The sequence below is a fragment of the Hyaloscypha bicolor genome (assembly GCF_002865645.1).
Source record: "Hyaloscypha bicolor E unplaced genomic scaffold K444scaffold_124, whole genome shotgun sequence".
Taxonomy (NCBI): domain Eukaryota; kingdom Fungi; phylum Ascomycota; class Leotiomycetes; order Helotiales; family Hyaloscyphaceae; genus Hyaloscypha; species Hyaloscypha bicolor.
Genome location: NW_020194626.1, coordinates 157,517 through 179,726, shown reverse-complemented (window position 1 = coordinate 179,726; position 22,210 = coordinate 157,517). Strand labels below are relative to the sequence as shown.

The 22,210-nt window shown below is 50.0% G+C and overlaps 7 protein-coding genes across 7 annotated transcripts; 2 read left to right on the top strand and 5 right to left on the bottom strand.

Annotated features, from left to right (window-relative positions):
- Positions 1-289: 289 nt before the first annotated feature.
- Positions 290-1,949, bottom strand: K444DRAFT_666336 (uncharacterized protein). Its single transcript, XM_024887177.1, has 4 exons — positions 1,420-1,949; positions 1,218-1,324; positions 664-988; positions 290-448 (listed from the first exon to the last, which is right to left on the bottom strand). Exons 1-4 carry the CDS (start codon positions 1,517-1,519, stop codon positions 360-362), a joined length of 621 nt encoding a protein of 206 aa, XP_024732538.1. The 5' UTR covers positions 1,520-1,949; the 3' UTR covers positions 290-359.
- Positions 1,950-6,750: 4,801 nt separating this feature from the next.
- On the bottom strand, positions 6,751-8,839 carry K444DRAFT_595533 (uncharacterized protein). Its single transcript, XM_024878398.1, has 4 exons — positions 8,451-8,839; positions 7,941-8,388; positions 7,758-7,894; positions 6,751-7,712 (listed from the first exon to the last, which is right to left on the bottom strand). Exons 1-4 carry the CDS (start codon positions 8,780-8,782, stop codon positions 6,983-6,985), a joined length of 1,647 nt encoding a protein of 548 aa, XP_024732537.1. The 5' UTR covers positions 8,783-8,839; the 3' UTR covers positions 6,751-6,982.
- A 141-nt stretch (positions 8,840-8,980) lies between these two features.
- Positions 8,981-12,731, bottom strand: K444DRAFT_595530 (L domain-like protein). The gene is made up of 3 exons (XM_024878397.1): positions 10,819-12,731; positions 10,679-10,767; positions 8,981-10,629 (listed from the first exon to the last, which is right to left on the bottom strand). The coding sequence occupies exons 1-3, from the start codon at positions 12,425-12,427 to the stop codon at positions 9,154-9,156; spliced, it is 3,174 nt and encodes a 1,057-aa protein (XP_024732536.1). The 5' UTR covers positions 12,428-12,731; the 3' UTR covers positions 8,981-9,153.
- A 389-nt stretch (positions 12,732-13,120) lies between these two features.
- On the top strand, positions 13,121-15,050 carry K444DRAFT_75106 (uncharacterized protein). Its single transcript, XM_024888688.1, has 3 exons — positions 13,121-13,201; positions 13,252-14,801; positions 14,847-15,050. The coding sequence occupies exon 2, from the start codon at positions 13,260-13,262 to the stop codon at positions 14,787-14,789; it is 1,530 nt and encodes a 509-aa protein (XP_024732535.1). The 5' UTR covers positions 13,121-13,201; positions 13,252-13,259; the 3' UTR covers positions 14,790-14,801; positions 14,847-15,050.
- A 1,616-nt stretch (positions 15,051-16,666) lies between these two features.
- Positions 16,667-20,184, top strand: K444DRAFT_616671 (uncharacterized protein). The gene is made up of 5 exons (XM_024880965.1): positions 16,667-17,515; positions 17,682-17,813; positions 17,862-17,981; positions 18,030-18,164; positions 18,213-20,184. The coding sequence occupies exons 1-5, from the start codon at positions 17,107-17,109 to the stop codon at positions 19,733-19,735; spliced, it is 2,319 nt and encodes a 772-aa protein (XP_024732534.1). The 5' UTR covers positions 16,667-17,106; the 3' UTR covers positions 19,736-20,184.
- K444DRAFT_74995 (uncharacterized protein) lies at positions 19,807-20,459 on the bottom strand. The gene has a single exon (XM_024888687.1). The coding sequence runs from the start codon at positions 20,219-20,221 to the stop codon at positions 19,877-19,879; it is 345 nt and encodes a 114-aa protein (XP_024732533.1). The 5' UTR covers positions 20,222-20,459; the 3' UTR covers positions 19,807-19,876.
- Positions 20,280-22,037, bottom strand: K444DRAFT_645359 (uncharacterized protein; the record flags this gene model as incomplete). Its single annotated transcript, XM_024885079.1, has 3 exons — positions 20,280-20,905; positions 21,018-21,105; positions 21,153-22,037. The coding sequence occupies 3 exons, from the start codon at positions 22,035-22,037 to the stop codon at positions 20,280-20,282; spliced, it is 1,599 nt and encodes a 532-aa protein (XP_024732532.1).
- Positions 22,038-22,210: the final 173 nt, after the last annotated feature.

Genomic DNA, 22,210 nt, shown 5'->3' with positions numbered 1-22,210 from the left:
GTACGAAGTTACAACTCTAAATGTCACGAATTCCAGAAACACGCAGCTTTGCGCAGGCTTGCGGTCGATGATGCCTGCTCTGGAGCTCTCGCCCCTCACTTACTGCCAGCCGCAGACCCACCCTCACGGCACTAGCTCTACGAAGGTCTCAAGCTGGACTAACTTTTAGATCCACGAGATCCACGAGCTCCACTCCAGACGACCCCTCTTTCTTCTTTTTGGCCATCTCTGCGAGCCTAAAAACTCGTTACCTGAAGTTTATCAATCTTTAACACCGCAGCTTTCCCCTGAAAAATCGAATAGAATTGTCCGTATTGTAAATTAAGAAGCAGGTTCCCGTCCCCGTCATTGTTGTAAGATCACGCCGCGTCGCGTGTCTCCCAGAATCCAATCAGGTCCCACGTCGGCGGGGTGTAGAGTTCCGTTGCTTCCTTTCCCTGTCCTTGACCTGCATATACATACAATGCTCGCTATATCTGGCCACACATCGAAAGTAGAATGCTGATTTCATAACTTAAATTTATCTTTTCAGCTTTCCCTAGGACCCAAAGCTGAGATGGTGGCAAGATGTTCTGAATCACGTCGTTTGCACCTCCTCACAATCGTTTGGATCTAAATCTGCTAGCCAGATCTCAACGGCCGGAGCGCTTTGACTTGACTTACATTTTCCTCTGAATTGTGCAATGATAGGGAAGAATTCTCCGCTGAAGGTTGAGCGTCCGAGCACCGGATAGAAACACAGGCAGAATCCAATCCAAGGTGTGATGTGACGTAAGTATTCTAGTGAGACATTCTGAAGCCCACCAAGCTGACACCAACGCACGAGTTCTTGAAAAGGTAAAAGAGACTGTATGAGAAGAGCTCCGGCACATGTTTGTAATCCGCTGCCAAGAACCCACTCTCCACCGCAGCACACGGGCGCTCCACAAATACCACAATTTGCAGTACCAGGCTCTGCCAAGAGGCACAGCACAAGAAGTTTGACTTCCTATATATCTAACAGCAATGGCCGAGACTTTGACAGCACATCACCGTTCCATGCACCACATCCGAGAATTGCATGTCTCCAGCCAGCAAAAACCAGCCAGCAATTTCCCGTGTCGCCCAGAAGAGGGTGTAGAGGAGTCCCCAATAACAGGTTTTGGGAAGGCTAACCCCATAACCCGTACTTGCGCGCACTTGAATGATCGGTGGCAAGGATGTGGCATGAGATTTACCTTGCAGGTGCGTCTCATAATCCGATCCTCACAGATCTTTGTTCTATTGACAGGGAATCGCGTGGGCGCGCGGGGAACAGGGAGAAGCAAGGATTCGCGCTTCCATGCTTCACTCGTGTTCAAGCGAGCTCATTTGACCAATGGGAGGACGAACAATCGAGTTTATTCCGCCAACCAAAATTCTTACAATCACCAAACTCACGCGCTTCGAAAAAGACCGAGGCCAAGAAATGAGCTTTATGCTCCAGAAGATTTGAGAGCAGCTCCCAGCGACCGTAGTGAATGCAGAACCCGAGCAACATCTGTGCAATTGCAGACGTTGGACGTTGGGGAGCGCTATTCTTCACTGAAGCCCCTTTTCTCTGCAGCAGCTGAATATCAAGCCCGAGATATAGCAAGCATCGTCGGCGGTCCACGTTGCAATTCAGTGTGAAATTTTAATTTCTCGACGAGGGGGGCAGGGTGAAGAAGCAACGCCTCCCGCGTCCTCCAAACAGCGTCATCAATCAAACCGCGAGAATGGGCCGAGCATGAGAAGCCAATCAGCCCTACTGGCCCGCACGCAATTTATGAGCCCCACGAGCGTCGCCAATGACTAAAATCTCCAAGGATTGTTAGGAATCGCTTCATCCGGACATGTATATTTAGAACGAGGCTCGCAGTGGACAGAAAAAGCGGCACTCAGTTTTGATGCCCCAGGTCAAAGTTGGACATTTATTTCACCGTTTCCGTAGAAGAAATTCAGTATTTTTAGAATTTCAAGAAGATTCGAAGGGGTAGAATTTGAATGAACTGTTAGTCGAGGGAACATTGGGAGATTGGGCTTTGAGATATAGAACTTTGACTTGGGGCATTGAAAAATTAGTGCCGGCTTTTATCCACCACGAGCGAGGGCAGAAGGATGCCGATTGCGGCCTGAGATTGCGTGCAGCAAAGGGCGGCTTAGCTCGTGATGAAATACTTAAGAAATTGAGCGGACCTGATGTCAAGAAGGATTTCAATTTCACTCTCGTAAGTTTTTGCATCGGTGTATCTCTGGTTCGTACTCCCATTCAATCACATCCCCTCCTCATCCTACCCCTCACCATCTCAAATACGCGACCGAGGCCATCACGTGCCACCTTACCCCTTTTCATATTTCACACGTGCTCCTAGTTTCCATCTCTTAGCTGTTCCAGCCTCAATCTTATCTCATTCCAACCTCCTTGCATCTAGCACGCGTACCTGCGTTAGTCTTGGACCCATCTTTTCTTTTCTTCCGAACCCCTTCAAGCCCGATATCGACGAATGTCGATCTGTCTCACCCTGAGGAACCGGGGAGCTGGGACCAAACTGATCTATCACTGAAATTATCCTCAATCGTCCCAGTGGACGAAAAGCATGGCGGAAAGTTATTTTTTCCCGATGCAACGCCTACTCCACAATTCAGTTTATTGGGAAGGTTTTCTTCATCTGGAAGGACTGCTTAGCTGTTTATGATGCAGATGGCTCAGGCATGTGTTACTCTGATAAGCTATTTAAGGAGGTCTGGACCCCTGATATGCAGTTGTACAGATTACGTTGGGTATGTTTCTCTGCCTTTGAGGGTCAACTATAGGCATGGGTTCTGGCATGGATAGATGGTAATGTGACTTCTCTGTTACTATATCTCGGGTGGGGATCCATCGTACAGTTCAGAAGCAAGTGCTACCCGTTCGGGGCAGCCCTCAAGCCGAGCCGGCCCATCGATCAGATCCCGATGTGAGTTCTGGACGCTGCCCAACCGGAAGTCATCCTCGAATTCGTTATTGAATGAGTCTGCTTAACTTACGTTTTTCATATCAAGAATCATCTCATTATTTTGCTTCTTCAAGTTCATTGTTCACCTCAGTCATGTGGAAAGTACCCATATCCCGAGTACATTCGGGTGAAACAAAACTGCCAGAAGTCTCACAAGATTGACGGACCTTGTACTACACCTCCGTCATTTCCAGTTTGATAAGCCATATTCCATTGTCATCAGTCGTCCGTTGTCATATTACCAAAGGGAAATGAAATGGTCCCCCTCAGCACATCACAGAGACTTCCCATAACCCTGGCCACAAATTTGAAGTTCGGGGAGAACTTCTCTTTCTCATCATCGCCTCCCCCCCGTATCGTCTTGTGAGTCAATGATCGTCCTTGAAAACGCGTGGCTTCAAACTGGTCTTGCATAGCCGGCAGATCAATAGGACACTCGTCGTCTTCAAAGGTCTCGTCAGTTTTCTCGATTTCGTCGATCACAGGCGGAAGCAAATGGGGCACGCTATGCAGAACATTGCAATTGGAGAAAATATTGCTTTGAAACTTCATCATACCCAAGAGACGCGTACAAGCCTCGATTTCGGGTAGCGTTGCCCACTTCTCAAAGAACTCTGGGTGAAACAAGTAGTGGATCCGCCGCTAGAGTAGGTGGGCAGAATCCAAGAAGATTGTCAGTTACATTATTGGACTCCTTACTATAACACCATTTTGATATTCTCACAACAGACTTTTCCCCATACAGCCGAGTAACTAACTGCCGTGCGGGTTCACCAAAGACAGTAAGCGTCGTTGAAGTGCTTAGCTCCAGCATCTCCCGTGCGAAACCGAAGTGATACTCTTTGAAAGAATTTCGTCCATAAATTTCCGCCGCTCTCAAAACACCGTTCTAGCCGTTTTGATCGATCGTATTCATTATCTCTCTCTTGGTCCATATGTCCATCACTGGTGCTTATCGAGTTCTGGAAAGATACTTGCTGCAAGGGACATCGACGGATTTTCTATGCTGAAATCCGATTCATTTATGGCGTTGGTTCAAGAAATTTGCTGGGTGTTGATCCAAAGTTACGGTAGTTGGATTGACCGTTTTGTTTTTTCCGGGTTTCCAGATATTTCATGAGAGCAAAGCCATTGAGATATTGCGTGTGGTCTGAGTAACCCTCGGTTCATGAGGGCTACTCAGAAATAGATTCGGTCCAGAGACAGACTCCAGAGCGAGTCTTGGCTGAGATAACTCGACGAAGGACAGAGAGGCCAACGAAGATTGAAATTGATGAAGTGACTCGATGTCACGATGTCAAGAAGGTGATTTGAGAGTGACAGACTTGGAGTTGGGGAAATAGAACGATGGCTTCGACCAGGAGATGGACCCATAAGATGTTCACGGTTCACCTGATTATTTCTCCCTGCTAGGGGCGCAGCTCCTCCATAATGCCTTTCCAGTGCTCACTTTTAGTGCCGACGCAAATTCTAAATATCCCGTGACAACTGGAAGCGTTGATCTTGCGAAGTTCTAAAGCGACTTGTAGATTCAGAAGCACAATGTCTGCAATGATCCCCCGTTCTCTTGGGAAAATATCCTATCCTATCACAAGCCCTACTTGTATAATGGCTAGACTTCTCGACCGCCACGCAAGGCTTGCCGCATTCAGATCTTTCTCCCCATTTCTGAGTGGTGGGGAAATTTAAAGGGGGTGCTCGTTTCGAGTATATTTCTCGTGTAGAATTTTCGTTTCGACTGCATTACCAGGGTAAGCTTGACAGAATTCCCCACATTCACCAAGTTGATTTTATTATCCTCCAATGTGGACCGAGTGGAGGTTGGATACCTTCATCCTGTCAATTTTTCCTTCGTAAGTGCCGAGATTTTTGCGGGGGAGAAATTCTCACTCTTCACCTTCTCATCGTGTCCCCTTCCGAATCTGTGGAATATCTTCTTGTAAATAGTTGTGTTTTATCACCAGGCTCGGAAAATTATCAAGCACGAAATCTAAATCATGCCATCATCCGTCCTCCAAATTTCAGTCTGATTTTTCGCGGGTTCACACCACCGGTACTCGTTTCATCCCATCTCTAGAACATAGATTACCTGGCAAAGATATTGTTTTTTCAAACAACTAAGAAAGCTTCAATCATTTATTGCCAGAAGGGTCTTGGGACATCACGCCTCGGCTTCCACAGCTAGCATCCGGTCTCATTCCATCTCTCTCTTCTATATCAGCCCCTCAGTCATAGTTTCATTCTCTACATTGTTGTGAAACCTCAAAACGTTCGCCTAACACTTCTTCACCATCGTTCTTGCTATCACACGCACTTCAGCACATCTCACCAGAGAGATAGCTGGGGAGGCGCTCTGGTAAGGCTGATCTCCCTCTCTGCATCCCTTCGTCCTCCCCTCTCACTCTCCCATTCTCAACCCCAATCCCATTACTCCCCAAAATATCTCATCCGATTTCCTTGTGAACTATATCTTTAAGCAACGCTGACCCCTCCCCATCCAGTCTTTAGTTCCAACCACCTCCCACACATCCTTGCAGTTACCACACTCATCCCGGGTACCGCCCCCTCCACGCAAAATGGTGAGCTGTTCCTCTGACATGGTATGTCGAATGGAACTGGCGATCTGATTTAGAGCACCCTTGAGAGCTGGCCGGATAATACTTAATATGGGGCTTAGACGGGGGAATGGTGAGTTTTAACCCCACTATTCCGGAGGGAAGCGTGAAGGTTGGAGGGAGAGAGAAGGACTGCTGATGATGCAGGTGTGTACGAGCCTCCCTCTTCGGGAGTTTTGGCCAGCTGGGTGGCTCCGCTGGTGTGGTGGAAAGGACACATGAAGTGAGGATTGAGTATTCGAGGAGTGCAGGCGGACTTTCCTGGACCCAGTGAGCTTTCTCTCTTTCCCCTTTCCCTTCCACCCCTCACTCCAAGATTTCTAACGTCTCCAGAAATGTAACCAACGCCATCACTAGAGCGTATTTATTCAGCTTCGTTCATGATTCTGGGCCGATGACTGGGTAAGTATTCACATCCTTAGCTCTTGCACCTTCAGAACTCCGAGACCCACTTTTGAGAAGAGCAGAGTTGACTTTAAGCAGATGGGAAACAGGAACGGAATGTGACAATAGCTACAGTGGCACCATTGCAGCATAGACTTATAAAAATATGGTTATTACCATCGCATCGTCAGACACAGCTTTTGGGAATAATTTGGCAGCATCGTGAGGGACTGCCTATACCGGGCTTGAAGTGTCGGCAGGTGGGACGGTGTGGAATATTGAGTGTATCAATGTTCCAGCTATGATTTAGAGGAATGAAAAGTTGAAGTTATGTAAGACTGCTTGCATTCTGTCTATATCCAAAGTTTGTGTGTGGGAGAGTCGTGTGTAAAGCCCTTGAATCAGTTGAGTCTCCGAGTAGCCTAGGAAAGATGGGCACATGTCCAACAAAGCCCTCTACGTCTAAAGTGCGTTATGAAAGAAGGTGAGGAGACAGTAGCACCTGCATCTGTGGAAAAGGTGCAAATTACTTAACCCAAAATCCTAAGAGTAGGACAAAGTATTCACTTGAAGGTAAGCTGGTTCGATAACGAACAAAGTCAAAGGCGAGAAGGCGAGTCAGCTACAGAGAGATACAGCAAAACCTTTAACCCTCTGGCTAAGGAGTGAATTGGAAGAATGAAAGCCACTATAATGCAATGAGATGAAAGCACCAAACCTTTATCAGAAACCACAATTCATAGAAAGGCAGGCACGCCGTGTCTAAGCACTAAAATTTTGAACATCTTTTTAATCGAAAGTGAATGCCTCTATTATACAGGAGTCTCTTGAATCACTGTATAACGCTTGTTTTGTGAAGACAAGTCGATAGCCTTCAATGTCGCAGAACAAACTAGGAAATGGTCAAGAAATGTTCCTTTAAGATATTAACTATGACTATCATACACATAAATCATAATTTCATGACCACCACCCTTCTCCCTATCCTTATTGCACCCGCCCCTTGCCCTTCAGATCTTCTTTCAACCTCTTCTCCTGCTCCTCCACGAAGTCCCTCCACCCCTCACCCCTCATCCCACTAACCCCCCTCCTAATAACGCCACTTCTAAGCGCCCGCCCATCCCTCTCATAAACCAAATTAACAACCATCAAACTCACAACAAAGAGCCACACATCACCACCCCTAATGCCTCTCCACCAACCCCTCTTCCTCCCCACCTTCCAGAGAGAATCCATCGACGCTCTCAAACTATAGAGGAACTCTCCTCTCGCCTGTTTCCGCACGACATAGCCCCAGACACCGCCTAACATCCCACCGAGGAAGAAGCGTTGCGTAGCGAGGAAGTTCTTGGGGAGTAGTTGTTGGAAGAGGCAGATGGCACCCCAGGCAGTGCCCACGGAGCCAGCCATGAAGGTAGAGTAGCGGAGGATGGTGGAAGCGAGGCGGTTGAGTGTTGTGATGGGAGCGCGGTAGAAGGCTTTGTAGGATGGGATGTAGAGGACCAAAAAGATGGCGGTGAAGAAGCGGGTTAGAGGGGGGAAGACGCGGATCCAGTATGTGAGGTATGTTCTTAGACAGGAGGGGTCAGAGGGGTGAAGTGTTGCACAGGTGAGGGATGTTATTAGAGGGTGGGCTGGAGAAGTAATTGGTGATATTGCGGAAAGGGTTGCTGGCAGGGTTGTGCTGTTGGGGAAGAGGATCGGGGAGGTAAATGGTCTGTACTTGTTAGCATTGTAGTAGTAGGGGAGAAATACCACGCACGGATAATTGAGACGAGCCATCTCAGCGAGATTGTCGACTACTTCATACTTGCCCGGCCATGGGAGGCTGGAAGGATAATCCTCCGGCCGGGGCTGAGTGTACTGGGAAGAGTATTTTAATATGAAATCTCCGTATGCCTGAACATGTTAGCATTAACTCATTGCCATAAGATTCTATCCATACCTTTGGGAAAGTGTCCCTATCAAAGACGAAAGTATGCAGCAACTGCCCACTCGTAAACGGGAAGATCAACCAACTTCCCCACCACCACGGCCTCTCCCACCCACTGCCCTCCTTCCCCCAAATCCAACCCTCATCTTCCGCAAGATTATACGCAAACTCCGCTGCTCGACTCAAGGCATATATCGAAATCGTAACTCTCAGCTGATCCTTAGGATAAACCGCGAGCATGAACCCCGCCAAACTGGCCCCCACGGCCGGCGCAAGACTAGAAGTCAGCGTCTTGCTCGTCCTCTTATTCCTCTGGCGAAATGGCCTCGCCTCAGGCGTAAGAAGGTGAGCTCTCAGACGCGTAAAGAACCGGAATAGAATCCTGTGCAGCAGGAGAATCGTTGACAGTGAGAGTGACAACCGTAGATTCGCATTCCGCCAAAAGGGGATTCTCTTACCCCTGACATCACAGCACACATTAGCTTGATTCCAATCAAGGAGGGATTGGGATTGGACACTCACCTCATCTTCTCACCCCCAAGTAGATTCTCCCTAATCACAGCCCAAGCCTTCAACCCAGCCGCTGTGGCAAGGAAAACCCTCAAGCTATCCCTCACAGCCGCCGCATTATAATCATCGCGTCCGGGCCGCTCAACCAGCTTCTCAACCTTCGCAGGAGAAGGAGCATTCCTCTTCAAGACCTTCGAGCGCGAGATGATATATTTGTGCAGGGTTTCGTACTCTTTCGCGGAGATGGTGTAGCGGAGCGCGTTGCGGAGAATCGGATCTGCTGTTGACTTGGCAGAGATGCGCTCGCGCGGACCTTTGGACCCTTCGTCTGCTTTCGAGGCCATCTTCAATTGGGATTATTGTGACATAAGGGTTGTTGTTTATTCCAGGATGCGCGCTCCGGATGGAAGTTTTGAGTTGGACTTTCCTTCCCCAACCCAGCACGTGTAAATGCCTCGGCTGGACTGCTGCCAATCACGGGCAAGATAAAGGGGGGGGCAAATTCACAAATGAGATATTCTTTGTTCAGAATCATATGACTAACCCAAAAGAACGACATTACTATTATGTATATGCTACAGCCCTTGTAGGCAGCAGTGATTAGGGATACAGGACCAATTACCTCCAAAAGGATCAACCGCTTCCACTGCTTCCAGCCTTCCAACCTCTCAACGCCAAGACCAGCCACATATCTACATTATCTGTAATTAAACCCCTAATCAACATCTGTGGGACTCGTTTCGCCAGCGGGTATCCTGTCTCTCAACCATGAAAGAGTAGCTTCCGTTCCCTTCTCTAAAATCGTATACTTTGGGACTCGGAATCTGTTGCCCTTAACGTCCAGCATCTCAAGACCACCCGGTCCGCCGAGCAAACCAATCCGTGAATTAAGACTGTTGATGTCGTTGCTGCTACAATCAAGTACCCTCAAGCCTTTGACCGACTCAGGAGATAATTCCCTGATTGTATTGTTCGAAGCCAGGAGAGTAATCAAGCTTGGAAAATACCGCTTCAACGGGGGTAATGAGTTTAGTCGGTTAAAGCTGATATCGAGTCTTTCTAACAGTGGCGCTTTGAGATGTTGTATCAATGGTTGGACGGAATTGAATGTGTTAGAACTGAGGTTCAACTCTTTCAACGCTGGCATTTCGAGATCGTCATTCAAGAATGTGTCGCTGGTGAGCTCATTGTGTGCTAGACTCAAAGTTGTCAACGTAGCTGCGAAGAAAGCAACAGAACTTGGTATCTCCTTGAACAGGTTGTGGTGGAGCTCCAAGACCTTAATTGGATGATTCGCAGCAATGTCTGCAGCTACAACAGGGTTGAGAGAATGAGACTGTGTGTTTGATCGATCCAGAACTCCACCAGGTTTGACTGGCCATTCTGATGATGCCGAGCGCGGAGAAATTGGAGATACTGGTGCAGAATAGAATGCACCATCAGCATCCACCTCCTTGTCAGGTTCGGGCTCAGGGGGTGCCATCCGTGCCTTGAGGGCCCGCTTCAAATCTTCAGTCGTCATGCCAGAGAATTTTTTATCTCGCAATGGATTGCCGCCTATCCGGAGAATATCCAAGCTTTCCATGCCGCCGATCCGATCATCCAAAACTCTTAGGTTATTGCCATTAAAGTTAACATTCTTAACCTTTGGCAAGGTGACGAAACCATCAGGAATAGATTCGATGTTATTGTCCTCAGCGGCGAGTGTCAGAAGGGATACCCAGGATGCCATATCCGGAAGACCAGTCAGTCGATTCGATGAGCAACTCAATTGATGAAGAGATGGAAGGCTGAGAACTCCTGAAAGGTCCAGACTTGCAAGAGCGTTACTAGTAACGTCCAAAATTTGTAACTTAGGGAGCTCTTCAACATCCGCAGTAACGAGGGTACCAGTAAGGTTATTCTTAGCAGCCGAGAGTTCGATAAGCGGAAGGCGGCGTAAAGTCTGGAATGGCAGCGAAGTGAAACGATTCTCGTTAATGTTGAGCACCCGTAGCTGCCGAAGTTCAGAGAACCCCTCTGGTAAAGAGGTTATAGAGTTGCGTTGCAGATCTAAAGCCTCGAGGTTCTGCAGATTGGTGATGCTTGCATCGAGTGGACCAGCCAAAAGATTGCCTCCGATCTTTAGATCCCGCAACGACTTTATTTGAGATAGTACTGAAAAGCAATCATTGGGAAGTTTATTGTTTGACTACTCATATCAGCAGATGTATGGAAATACCCATGCGAGGCCAACTCACAATATTCAGGGCCGTCAGGAGCTCAAGTCTTCTCAAACCTATCGGAAGTTGAATCAAGACATTACCGTGTAAGTCAAGTGTCTCCAAACCTAGTAGAGTCAGCAAAAAAGTAACAATACACGATCTCATACAAGACTTGCCTCCGAACTGATTGCCTTTGGCATCCTCATCACCCCCAGCTTCCCGTGGATCAACATCAGGAAAGACGTCGTCACAAATCAATTCAAGCTCGTTGTCCGCAGCAACAAATCGAGTCAAATCGACCGACTCTGCCCAAGTTCCGTCTTTCGTGCCAACGGACTCGAGACTATACATATTCATAACTTCTTCGGGTATTTCCTTGAATCCCATGGCAGCAATATTGAGGCGGCCATCAGTTCTCGCCGCAGAAATTCGTTTCCGTAGAAGCCCCTTCGCACCATGCTGGTTGATCTGCTGATTGAAGGGATCATCTGATAAGCCAAAATCAAAGGTACCCGCTGGAATGACAGGCACTTCTTCTTCGGCACTCGGAGCAGCTGTAGGAGCCTGCTTTGCGGCAGCAGCACGTTTGGCGGCTTTGGCCTTCGCAATCTGATCGCGCAGTGCAAGAGACGACTTTCTTGGAGTTGATTCCTGATCATCTCCTGAAGTAATTGCTGTCGTCGCCTTGGAAGATTTGGAAGTCGAGGATGCTGCTTCAGATGAGGTATTTGACAAAGTAGCGGATTTCTTCTTTGGAACATAACCAATTCTATCCAACTCGTTCGACTGATCTAACGCCGGCATCGAAGGCTTACGGAAGAGTCCGGTCACAGAAGCTCGTGGCTTCAATGGCCGCGATGAAAGGGTCTTGCTTCCGGATGTTATAGTTGGAAGCCCTCCCATTGGTTTGACTGGACTCGGTGATCTCTGCTGGGTATTATCCGCAAGTTCAGCATTGATCCGAGTACTGGAAGGAGTCTTGAGAGACTTGGCATTGCCTGGGCGCTTCAGCGGCGTAGGAGCTTGGAGAGTTGACTGAGGAGGCCTGAAGGTGTTCGTAGAAGCACGGAAATCTACCGGCACTGAGCTGGCCGGGCCAGCTCTTGAAGATGGCCTCGAGCTCACTGATCGCGATGGTGGTCTCATTGAACCATCAGAGCTAGACCCCGGTCGCGAATTCTGGGTTCCGCTGGACGTGGGCCGCACTGGACTTTCCGTGGCAAAGAAACTGGAGCCTCGTTTCCGCATAGCGGGAGAAGAGGGTATGTTTTGAAGAGTTTCCATCGTTCGCTCTGATAACGACGGACGGGGTTTCCGGTGAGCGTTGACCTCTGTTTGCTCCTCTTCTTCGATAGGAAGAGTTTCATTTCCTTGCGGCGGGTCATGTTCTTCTGTGGAATCCGGCCTCACAAACTCCTCCCGTAATACCGGCTTCGAGGGCTTTTTGAACAACACATCTTCACTAGCTTTTCTGAAAAGCTGGCTCTTCGGCTTGGATATGACGGTCTCTGCAGAAGCATCTCGCTGGCGGGTTTGTAGAGCTGGAGCTTGAGGTTTCCTGGTAGGTGTTGAAGATAGTCGAGGTTTCGAGGAGGTTGACGCAGATAGGTGTTCTCGAGATGGGGCACTTCGCAGACGGGGATTGCTTATGGTCTGTCTTGGGGACTGCTGCAGGTTTTCTCTGGAAGCAGCAGGCCGAAGTGTGGAGCTTGGGACGGGAAGCCTCGAGGACCTCGACGGACGCGGGATGAGCGAGGGTTTCGGCTGGTTTGTAGGCTGATCCATGGTTGCAATTGTTGTTGGCGGAACAGGAGGAGGATATTCAGTGACTGGTCATACTGTTGAGCAATGTACCCGTGAATCGATGCTAGTTAAGGAGAAGTTCGCAAAAGGAACTGGAGCTGAGGTTTGGCGCAATGTTGATGGGGTCGATCGCATCTAACAGGCACGCCAGGAAGGAACGGTCCTCGAGGTCATTTCTAGTTCGAGCCTCGTCTGATAGCAGCGTCCTGACTTGGCTAATAATAGGAGGATGGCCAATTGGCGTGAACCGCTCTCGAGCCCGTTTTCTTGTGGACTTCTCCCTCCGTGGATCAAATGGGATATCCAATTTAATTCCCCCCAGCCACTTCTGCAACAGCCACGCGTGGTGATTCTGCCCATGTTTCCACTTGATTTGGAAGGCGGTCTAGCTGTCACCTGGGCAACGACGATCTAAGACAAGCTAACTTCGGAAAATCGTTTGTGCGAAGCCATCCCCAGCCATTCACAGTGGAACGAACTGCTACTACAGACTTGCTTCTCTTGAACTCTCAACCTGATCACTGCATGTGCAGCCATTGTTCCTTTCAAAGAACTCTTGCTCATTGCGCGACATATAGGACGTAATTGTGTCCAGACACCGTCGCTCCCCCTTCTCTGACCGTTCTCCGGACGCGCCAGGCGTCGCATTGGGCTCGCCTTTCCCCCTCTGCATCTCCACGTCAGAGCCGAGCGTAACAGCGACCCGTCGAGGAAGGCTCATCCTTATTCGAGATAGGCCCTATTGCAGTCGCTCATGTATGCGATATTGAATCCCTTTGGGCAAGTCCCGGCTGACCAATTAGCAGACTTCGAAATGGCTTCCCAATCCTCATTCGACGACATGTCGACTCCTGTCGAGACACCCTCAACTCCTCAGCCTCAGGGTCTCGAGCTTCCCACCAAGTCCGATATTGCTCGCTCTGCTTCACCAACTACTTCTATGCTGGTTGCTGACTCCTCCGCTGTCCATTCTTCGATGACCCCGCCTCCCTCCTCGCAACCCCCCCCAAACATTCGTCGTCAGGTCTCCTCACTTCGAGAATCGATTACCCCTGAGCCAACTGCTCTGTCCTCACCTCCACCAACCGTCGTCAATGGTACAAAGAAGGAGGCATCTAACGGCACAACGTTGACTCGACCAACCCAGGAGCAGATCCTCAACTCTTCGCCTGCGGAGCTTCAAGACATGCTCATGGCTGTCCTGGCAGAGAACTCGCAACTTGCTCTGAAACTGGGGGAGGCGCGCATGTCTGCGGCCCACTACAAGCTTCAGCACAACTTGTTGACCATTGAGAGCGGGGATGCGCTCAAGCGTATGGAGGTCGAGCAGGAGATGACCCGTCGTGAAATCGAAGTGCTTCAGGAGAACAGACGTGATTCTGCCAGTACCGAGTACATCAAGAAGATCAAGGAGTATTGCAAGAACCTCGAGGATGAGAATGTTGCTCTTCATCGTCGTGTCGAGAAGGCCAAGCGACTCATCGAGGATAAGGAGGACCAGCTGATGGACGCCCAAGAGGAGATTCATCGCTTGCAAGATCGCATCCGCACAAATCGCGAGCACTTCAATATTCTCCGTAGCCCCGGAGGCCCTCTGCATATCTCAACTCCGAAGACCGGTCCGAGTACCCCTCAACAGTACAGAACCACTCCCAAGCACACTCCCGCCACGAATCGCTCCTCAGTTCGCTATGTCCGTGAACGCACCCAAGATAACCAGGAGAAGTTCAACGCCCTCATCCTTGCAGGTTCTGTCCTCAGCCAGGAGAATAACAGTGCCCCGTCTACTCCTGTTCTCGGCCGCCGTCCTGAACCAAGAACCCCCAGCAGACACAATCGAGGAGTCCAATCTCTCTCTTCACTCCCAACCACTCCCGGCTCTGGTCGTTCCCAAATCCCCGCTTCTAGCCTACTTCCCTCTGCCCAGTTCTCTCCTGAGTCTGAGGCTCGTGTCGCCAACACGCTCAACCACGCCGTCAGTCATCAATCCCATTACCGCCGTCGCAAGTCTCGTGATAGTACCATCTCCGCGTCTGACAACGACGACGAGATCGTTCAAGTACACTCTTACCGTCAAGAGAGTGAGGAGATCCAAGAGAGCCAAGCAAGCCAGAGTGCGACTGAGATGCTTCGTGCTGATCCTCGCGAGTCGTTCGAGGTTGCCGCATCTCGCTCCGCTACTCCGACAGTGGTTGACAAGAACTTGCAACAATCGAAGATCTTCGGCGGTGTTACTAAGCGTAAGCTCGAGGAGGATGTCTTGAGCCCAATCACGAAGAAGATCCGCACTGGTGAGGGAATTGGCCTTGGTATTGGCTTCGAGGCTGGCCGTGCTACTTCCTAAATTGTCTGTACAGTACGAAAGCGATTTGAGATCTCCATTCCCTTCTTACGTGCACAGTAGGACGAATCCGGCTCTATTCTTTTCTTGTACTTGTAAAGTAGAACGAATCTGGATGAACTGGGGTGGGAGCTAGTCGATTCGAAAAAGAATGCAATGTGTCGTCCTGATATTTGCAGTTGGATTTTCGTAATTTGTTAAGTGAAGTAAAAACTGTCTAGTCGCTAACCTTGATCATCTCCTAGGCTCTCTTTAGGGAACAAAACAGCACTGAGCCGTAGTCAACTGGCTTGTGTCACATCCTAGTTCGATTGTGCATTACAAGTGTCGGGATTTTTGGCTCAGCGGCAGGATGTGGGTGAAGCGTGAAGCGTGAAGCGTGAAGCAATCCTTGAGAAGGTTAATCTACATTCCTACAAAATTATCTTGAAATTATCGTTACAGACTGCCCACAACTTAAGACAACCTCATCCACAATCCCTACCACCCCCCGCCCCCTCTATCAGCAAGCCTCACCCTCGACAGTCTACGCAGTACAATCCTCCCCCTGAGCGCAACAACACCACTGAACCCCCCCCGCGCCCTGGCCCTCTCACTATGAGCAAGGCCACTCAAATCCAACATCAGTGGCGCAAGGATCATATCCCTTACCGTCTTAATCTCCGCCCATCTCAGTACAAGATACACCAGCGCCCCTGCAACACTCAAACCGAGATTCATTTCCAGCCAGCCTCCAAGACTTTCTCTATCAACACTAGCCCTCACCGGCGATGTTGCTATTCTGACGGTACTGGAGAAATTGGAAACGTGAGCTAGGGTGTTCCTGATAGAGCTCCATGAAGGGGGGTAGGAGACCGTTAGCATTCCCTCTACGTGGCTCTCAAGAGAGGTGTGGAGATAGAGCTGAGTGAAGTTCACGAAGGCGGCGAACTTCATGATCTCGGATATCGTTTCTACTACTACGGGAGCTGTCCAGTCTTCTTTGATCTTGATATTGGCAGGCTCTCGGGAAACATCAGGTGGAGCGGATGTTTCAGACTTGCAGTTGAGCGCTCGTTTGCTTGAAAAAAGAGAGGTTGCCTCATTGCGGCGTCCAAAATCCAGGGGTAATTCTACAACTCGACAAAAAGCTGGAGGAGAGAGCGCGTAAGCAATAATCCATGGTTTGGATTGTTTAGAATATGTAAGTCATGGAAATTGTGGCTGCTCGAAGTGCTGAAGTACAGACAGCAGCTTGAATAATGACACTTCTTACTTGAGACCAACATGTTCCTCATTGGTGATGAACTGGAATTGGCACACTTGTGCTTTGAAAACCCAACTAGCACATTTGAGTCGAGAGTTGTGAGGAAGGGAGGACCAATGCCGCTCTCCAGGACTTTGGAGGGATGAGATAGCACTTGCAAGAGACAAGCCTTGTACACTCTTCAATTGAAGAAAGTCCGAATGTGCTCCCTTGACAGCTCAGAAGGGCCGGGATTTCTACGGCCGACCGACTTGGCATCGTCAGCCTCGTCATCGACATCGACGGTGCATCCGAACCTTGAGCCAAAAGGTACGCAGTCCAATGCACGAGGCTACGCAACACCACCACGGTGAAAAGGCCGTCCCCCGAAGGCCGGCTGTGCTCAGTGAGGTGAGGCGTCAGCAAAGGACTTAGCATGTCGTTGATATATGGTGAAGAAAGCTTGCGTGCTGAGTAATAGGCGACTTATGATGGGTGCCTGATGCTCCATAATTGTCCCCTCGTATTGGAACAAGCTGATGACCTTCCAATACACCGTTTCCTGCACCAAAGATTGGATGGAGTCTTGTGGGCCGCGACACAGCAACCAAAGATCACGTCTTTCATGCAGATGCAACTCGGATTGGATGCCATCTTCCAAACGCTCCTCTTCAGGCAATCGCTTCGCATGCAGAACAACCTTAGTGCCCAGACCGCATCCTGATATCTTTGGGTCCCCATTTTTTAAGCTTTTGTTGTTCTAAAGATTGACTTTCACGTTCGGGTACTGTACAAGCTGCCTTTCGAACCTAAGGGTTTTGAGCGCTAAATTCGGAGTCTGGCTTTCTCTCTCTTTGCCTTCGTGGTGTCAAGGCTGAAGTCCGACACGAAGCGAGTCCGATTCCGACCTCCTAACTCCGGGCCGTGAATTTTCCTGGACCTCTCCGACTCCAACATCAACAAGGAGCCGGATCCACGTCCTATTGTGGCGCAGCATCCCCTTGCTATTCATCCTAGTACACTGATCTTCACCTCTCCATCATCTATCTTACAGAAATCCAGAAACCTGGGTGACGTCTGAACGTTGATTGGAAGATGGCAAACGACTGGGACCAGGCCGGCTGGTATATGGGGGATGGAATCCCCACTGGGGGACAAGAGGGTGAACCGACAGACTCACTTGAGGTGTTTTCATCGAGAACTGCAGCTCCGTCTGTGGGAAATGTTCTCAGCCCACCTCCACCATTAAGCGCCCCACTCTCTCCTGAGAGCCTGATCAAGATGTCAAGGAGCATTATGGACATCTTTGAACTAGAGGAGTCTACAAATGATGACATGGAGATGGTAGAAGACGATGAGGAGGAAGCTGCGGTGGACCTAGAGGATCAACGAAGGAGAATAGATCGGCTCAAGGGGGTGTTGCCGGCTCTTGCTCAATTCTGGTGGTCTGACTCGGACCAGATAGCTCTGGTTGCCGAAAAGTTAGGGGATGGAAGTCGGGACCGTGAGCTACTTTCCTTACTGAACACTGACCATCACTTTTCAGCCCACGCAGAATTCCATTCCCTGTCTCAAGTGCAGGCAGAATAAGGGTGTAAATTGCTCTCAGATCCTCTCTTGGTTTCCGTGTTCCGCCCCCTTTCTTAGCCCTTCAGGCTAATAAATTTCAGCGAAATGGCGGATACCCTTAGGGGACTCTGGCGTCCTCGTATTCTTCTTAGATCTCCTCAAGAGCCATATTCTGAAATACACCTTAAAGATTCATGTTCTGCGTTTGATTGGGAACTCGTGCGCAGACACCGGTAAGATGGGACCTCATGATTTCCAATGAACGTAGCTGACCTGATTAGATGAGAACCGAGCCAGAGTTGTCAATTCCAACTATTTACCTTCTGTTATCCTTCAATTAAAAGATATCTCGTTATTGCCTTTCGCGATCCCTGTTTTGTACAACATCTGCATTGACTATGGTATGTCTTCCAACCTGAAGATCTTGAAGCATACACTCACCTCAGCAGAACCTGCGCAACAGCAAGCCTCGAATTATTTTCTCACTGCTGAGCTCATTGAAGTGATGTCTAGCCCGACTTTCAACGATAGCAGGGCGTTTCTTGGATATACTTGTAAATTATTAGACCTTATGATTGCGCAGCGTACGCGCTCCCACCATATCCCCGTGTTCATGACTGACAAAGTTCTAGCCTCTGACCCTGAACTTGCACCCGATAACACAGCCATCGTTCTCCTGAAGATTGCAGTTGATCAAGAGCTGCCCACTGATATGGACGATTTCATTGCCCTAACCAACACAGCAGTGGCTTATCTACAACACGAGAAGTTCCAAAAGGCTCTCATTGCTTGTGGTGCTGTCGACACTACTTTGACAGTCTTGGTAGACTCATATACTCGATTCGACTCTCACCCATCGATTGGAGAACCAGATCAAGACGATGCCAAAGCGCTCTCTCAGATGCGGAGCAACCTCAACCAAGTTCTCTCAGACGTCTCAGCATTACCCGAATTCAAGGAGGCATATCCAGTCGTATCCCCATTAACAATGTCTCTCCGCCGCTGGCTTTTAAGTCCCCAGCTCCAACTCCAAGTCTGCGCCTGCATCATGCTTGGAAACTTAGCTCGTTCGGACGACGCCTGTGAGGAATTCGTCCACACCTCCCATATCCATAAACCTCTCATCTCCATCCTCTCCGAGGCCACCGACTCCCAACTCCTCCACGCCGTCATCGGCTTCCTCAAAAACCTGGCCATGCCTCTAAAAAACAAAGAAGTCATTGGAGCAGCAGGGCTCTTTGACCTAATGCCCCGCCTCTGGGCCCTCGACACTCTGCAACAAATCCAATTCTCCTCCATCTCCCTGGCCCGGCAACTAACAATCGGCACCTTCGAAAACGTCCGCAAAGTCTGCCAGCGGCTCTCCGACGACCCCGACTCCCCAGCAAACACGCACACCCGGCTCTCCCTGCTCATCGCCCTCTTCGAACGAACAGACGTTGCCCCCATCAAGATGGAAATCTCCCGCCTCATCACGTCCGTCTGCCGCGTCTTCACCTCCTACACCGGCCGCTCCCCAGAGGACATGGAGCGCATCCGCATCAAGTTCTTCGCCATGCACCCCGACGTCGGGCGTCCGCTCTCCTTCATGGTCAGCCAAGACAAGTGGCCCGTCGTGCGGAGCGAAGGCTGGTTCGTGTTCGCGCTCATGGCGCGCTTTCCCGAGGGCGCACAGTGCATCAGCGACTTGATGCAAGACGTTGCGGTCTTCCAGCCGCTCGTCGAGATGCTGACAGGCAAGAAGATCGGGGACATCCAATCTCAATCCGGGCCGTCTTCGTTGTCTCCTGGCTCGGATACGAGCACTGCTATCGCCTCCCCAGCGTCGGGCACGGCATCTAGTAGCACGTTTGATTTTGAGGGCAGGAGCCCGGAGAGTGTGCAGCCGCATGCGCAGGCTGCGGAAATGGCGAGGATCGATAGGGAGAATGCTCTCGTTCTGATCAGTGAGCTGTTGAAGAATCGCGGGAAGGATATGGCTGTTATGCGGCGGACGCTTTTCGAAGATTTGTTGAAGGGAGGCACGGAGATCATGATGACCTACAAAGAGGCGAAACCGCTGCAGGGTGAGAAGCTGCTGCCGAAGGAGAAGAGGGTCAGGGCTGAGCTGAACTTGCAGGAAGTAGCTGCAGACAGTCTTTTGGAGCTTTCATAGTGATCTTACAGAAGAATTTTCAAATCAAAATTTCAAGTCGTGTATTTTTAGTGTTTTAGATTGGGAATATGTGAAGGAAATTCGTGTCTCGTTGACTGACTGATTGGCCTATCCTATCTCACCCTCCCCCTTAAATTGAACCTACAACATCTTTGAAATAAAGCACCGGAAATTGCAAAGACCGTGCTGCCTGCCCACCTCCCGTCCATCCGTGAAGTGTGTATTAAACCCAGATCCCGGGCCCAGTCCATCCGGTTCCTTTCTATATCCCAGATGTCCGTGAAAACGAGAAGAGATCGCAAGAAGTAAAAGTCCACCCCCCATCGACAACATATGCGCCTGGCATTTGTTCCCGACCCTCGAATTCCAGGTATCCTCCCATTCGATTGGTAATAGGGCTTTAAGTGAGCGTAGCCAACATAGCTCTAAGAAGCTTTGGCGGCGGGACTGTAAAGACAGAAAAGTCAGCCACAGTCTACAAGACATCCCCAGAGGTCACTAACCCACCAGAGGATAAGCAGGAACACCATCGCAGTGACATACATCACTTCAGATAGTATTTCGGCACGCTAATGCTCATCTTACCTTTCCTGTCCTTCTCGATCCTGACTCCACCCTCAGGTTCCTCGATGCGCTCTCTCCTCACCACCATATACTCTTCCTCCGGTGCCTCGTACCGGTCTGTCTCGTAGAGCACGAGATCAGTTTCGGAGGCGCGGCCGCCACGACGGATACGGTCTGCTTTGCGGAGTTCTCTCTCGGCACGCTTCTCGGCGCGGAGAGCTTCTTTCTCGGCTTCGAGGGCTTTGATCTCGGCGCGGATAGCGCGCTCGTCTTTAGGCCGGTAACGATCGGGTTGGATTGCTAAGGCGAGAGGACCAACGGGGATGGGATCAGAGTGTTCCACCCATTCTCTCTTCGTTTCGACAAATGTGCTTTCCTCTCGAGGATGAGCGTCAAGGATGACTGCGCCGTCGTGGTGGTGGTGGTGGAGGTGGTGGGAGGATCTAGCGGGAGAGTGGTCACGGTGTATCTCAGTAATCTTGGTGTCTTTGATAACCTCGAAATTTCCCGGAGGTGGTGGGGGTGGGATGGTGAAGACCTCTTGCCGGCGTTCCTCGATGATGGTTCCGGCTTCTGAGCGCCCGCCGGACATTTTGATTTCGATTTCTGGATCAAAACAATATGTGGTCAGAGATGTGGTCACGATTGGATCCGCGGGACGTGGTATTAGGGCCAAACAAAAGGGGAAAGGGGGGGGAAGAAGAACTTGTGAACTTACTCTCAGAAGATTTGTAGTCTTCGCTCAGTTTGATGACTTCGTCAATGTTCTCACGTCCAAGGGCCTTCTGGATGATGATAACATTGCCCTAGAAAGGTTAGTAAATTGGAGAAAGGAAACGGTCGAGATTCTTACCTCTTCTTCGAATGGGTATCCCAAGTCGATGATCGCCTTCTTGCTCACAAGTCGGGCAGGCATTCTCGTCTTCCCCTTCTTCGGGAACTCAGACTTCACACTAACAGTTGTAACACTCTCACTGCTAGTGGAAGACGCTGGGCTGATGCTTCGCACACTTCCTTTGTGGCTTCTGCTCTCTCTGCTTCGGCTTCTCCGCTTCGTTCTGATAATTTCTCGTTCACGGACACGCTCGGGGTATCTCCTGTAATCACCGTCGCCATAGTAATCTGGTTCCGCAATCTCAATCTCGTCGTAATAATCTCTCTCAGCATATCGTCGTGGGGGCGGTAACCCTCTTGATCGGGGAAGCGGGACTGGAGTCAACGGAGCAAGGGGAGCTTGTCTGACATCCTCTCGATATCTCGCAGGTGGACCGTATTCATCCCTCTCCCTGATATCTCTCTCCACATATCTGGTCATTGGCTTGCGATCAAAGGTATCCAAACTCGACTGTCTCCGCAAGAATGCCGGTCGGGCCGGCGGATCCTCCCGAACGTACTCCCTCTCCCTCTCCTTCTCAATCGTAACACTCGGTCCTCTGTCCCTGCCAATCGGCCGCTCCCGCTCAAACCGTGGCTCATCATGATACTCAACTCGTCTCTCGAATCTGTCATCTTCGTAGCCTCGAGGTCCTCGGCGCTCCCGTTCGTAAATCTCATCGACAGAACGCTCTCTTGCCCGCGGGTTGCGCGGGGGACCCAAGAATCGTGAGTCTCGCTCTTCGAAGAATTCCTCTCTGCCGTCAGAGCGACGCTCCCGTTCGAGGCGCTCAGAATCCCAACGTTCGCCGCCTCGGGGCGGATAACGTAGCTCTCCGGATGAGCGGTATGGATCGCGGGACATTGTTGCAGATGTTCCTCTTCAACTTGCGGTTGTCAGGTCTGATTATCTGATGTAGATGTTATCCGGCCAGGAATTGCCGTGTTTCAAGTGTCTTCGTGACGCAAGTACCCCGCGATGCGGAGTGGGCTTCGCTGGAGGCTGGAAAGTTGAAGGAGAAATCGAAGTTAGCTTGC

What these genes read in the sequence shown, in the direction of transcription:
- K444DRAFT_666336 (XM_024887177.1), bottom strand. Translation starts at nt 1,519, where the DNA reads ATGTTGCTCGGGTTCTGCATTCACTACGGTCGCTGGGAGCTGCTCTCA. An exon ending in TTATGAGACGCACCTGCAAG is followed by an intron (nt 989 to 1,217) that starts GTAAATCTCATG and finishes TTAGATATATAG; the next exon opens with GAAGTCAAACTTCTTGTGCT. An exon ending in TGCACAATTCAGAGGAAAAT is followed by an intron (nt 449 to 663) that starts GTAAGTCAAGTC and finishes ATGTATATGCAG; the next exon opens with GTCAAGGACAGGGAAAGGAA.
- K444DRAFT_595533 (XM_024878398.1), bottom strand. Translation starts at nt 8,782, where the DNA reads ATGGCCTCGAAAGCAGACGAAGGGTCCAAAGGTCCGCGCGAGCGCATC. An exon ending in CTTGGGGGTGAGAAGATGAG is followed by an intron (nt 8,389 to 8,450) that starts GTGAGTGTCCAA and finishes CTGTGATGTCAG; the next exon opens with GGGTAAGAGAATCCCCTTTT. An exon ending in ATGGCTCGTCTCAATTATCC is followed by an intron (nt 7,713 to 7,757) that starts GTGCGTGGTATT and finishes TAACAAGTACAG; the next exon opens with ACCATTTACCTCCCCGATCC.
- K444DRAFT_595530 (XM_024878397.1), bottom strand. Translation starts at nt 12,427, where the DNA reads ATGGATCAGCCTACAAACCAGCCGAAACCCTCGCTCATCCCGCGTCCG. An exon ending in CAAAGGCAATCAGTTCGGAG is followed by an intron (nt 10,768 to 10,818) that starts GCAAGTCTTGTA and finishes TGACTCTACTAG; the next exon opens with GTTTGGAGACACTTGACTTA. An exon ending in TCCTGACGGCCCTGAATATT is followed by an intron (nt 10,630 to 10,678) that starts GTGAGTTGGCCT and finishes TGATATGAGTAG; the next exon opens with TCAAACAATAAACTTCCCAA.
- K444DRAFT_75106 (XM_024888688.1), top strand. Translation starts at nt 13,260, where the DNA reads ATGGCTTCCCAATCCTCATTCGACGACATGTCGACTCCTGTCGAGACA.
- K444DRAFT_616671 (XM_024880965.1), top strand. Translation starts at nt 17,107, where the DNA reads ATGGCAAACGACTGGGACCAGGCCGGCTGGTATATGGGGGATGGAATC. An exon ending in GAACTCGTGCGCAGACACCG is followed by an intron (nt 17,814 to 17,861) that starts GTAAGATGGGAC and finishes TGACCTGATTAG; the next exon opens with ATGAGAACCGAGCCAGAGTT. An exon ending in AGACCTTATGATTGCGCAGC is followed by an intron (nt 18,165 to 18,212) that starts GTACGCGCTCCC and finishes ACAAAGTTCTAG; the next exon opens with CCTCTGACCCTGAACTTGCA.
- K444DRAFT_74995 (XM_024888687.1), bottom strand. Translation starts at nt 20,221, where the DNA reads ATGTCTTGTAGACTGTGGCTGACTTTTCTGTCTTTACAGTCCCGCCGC.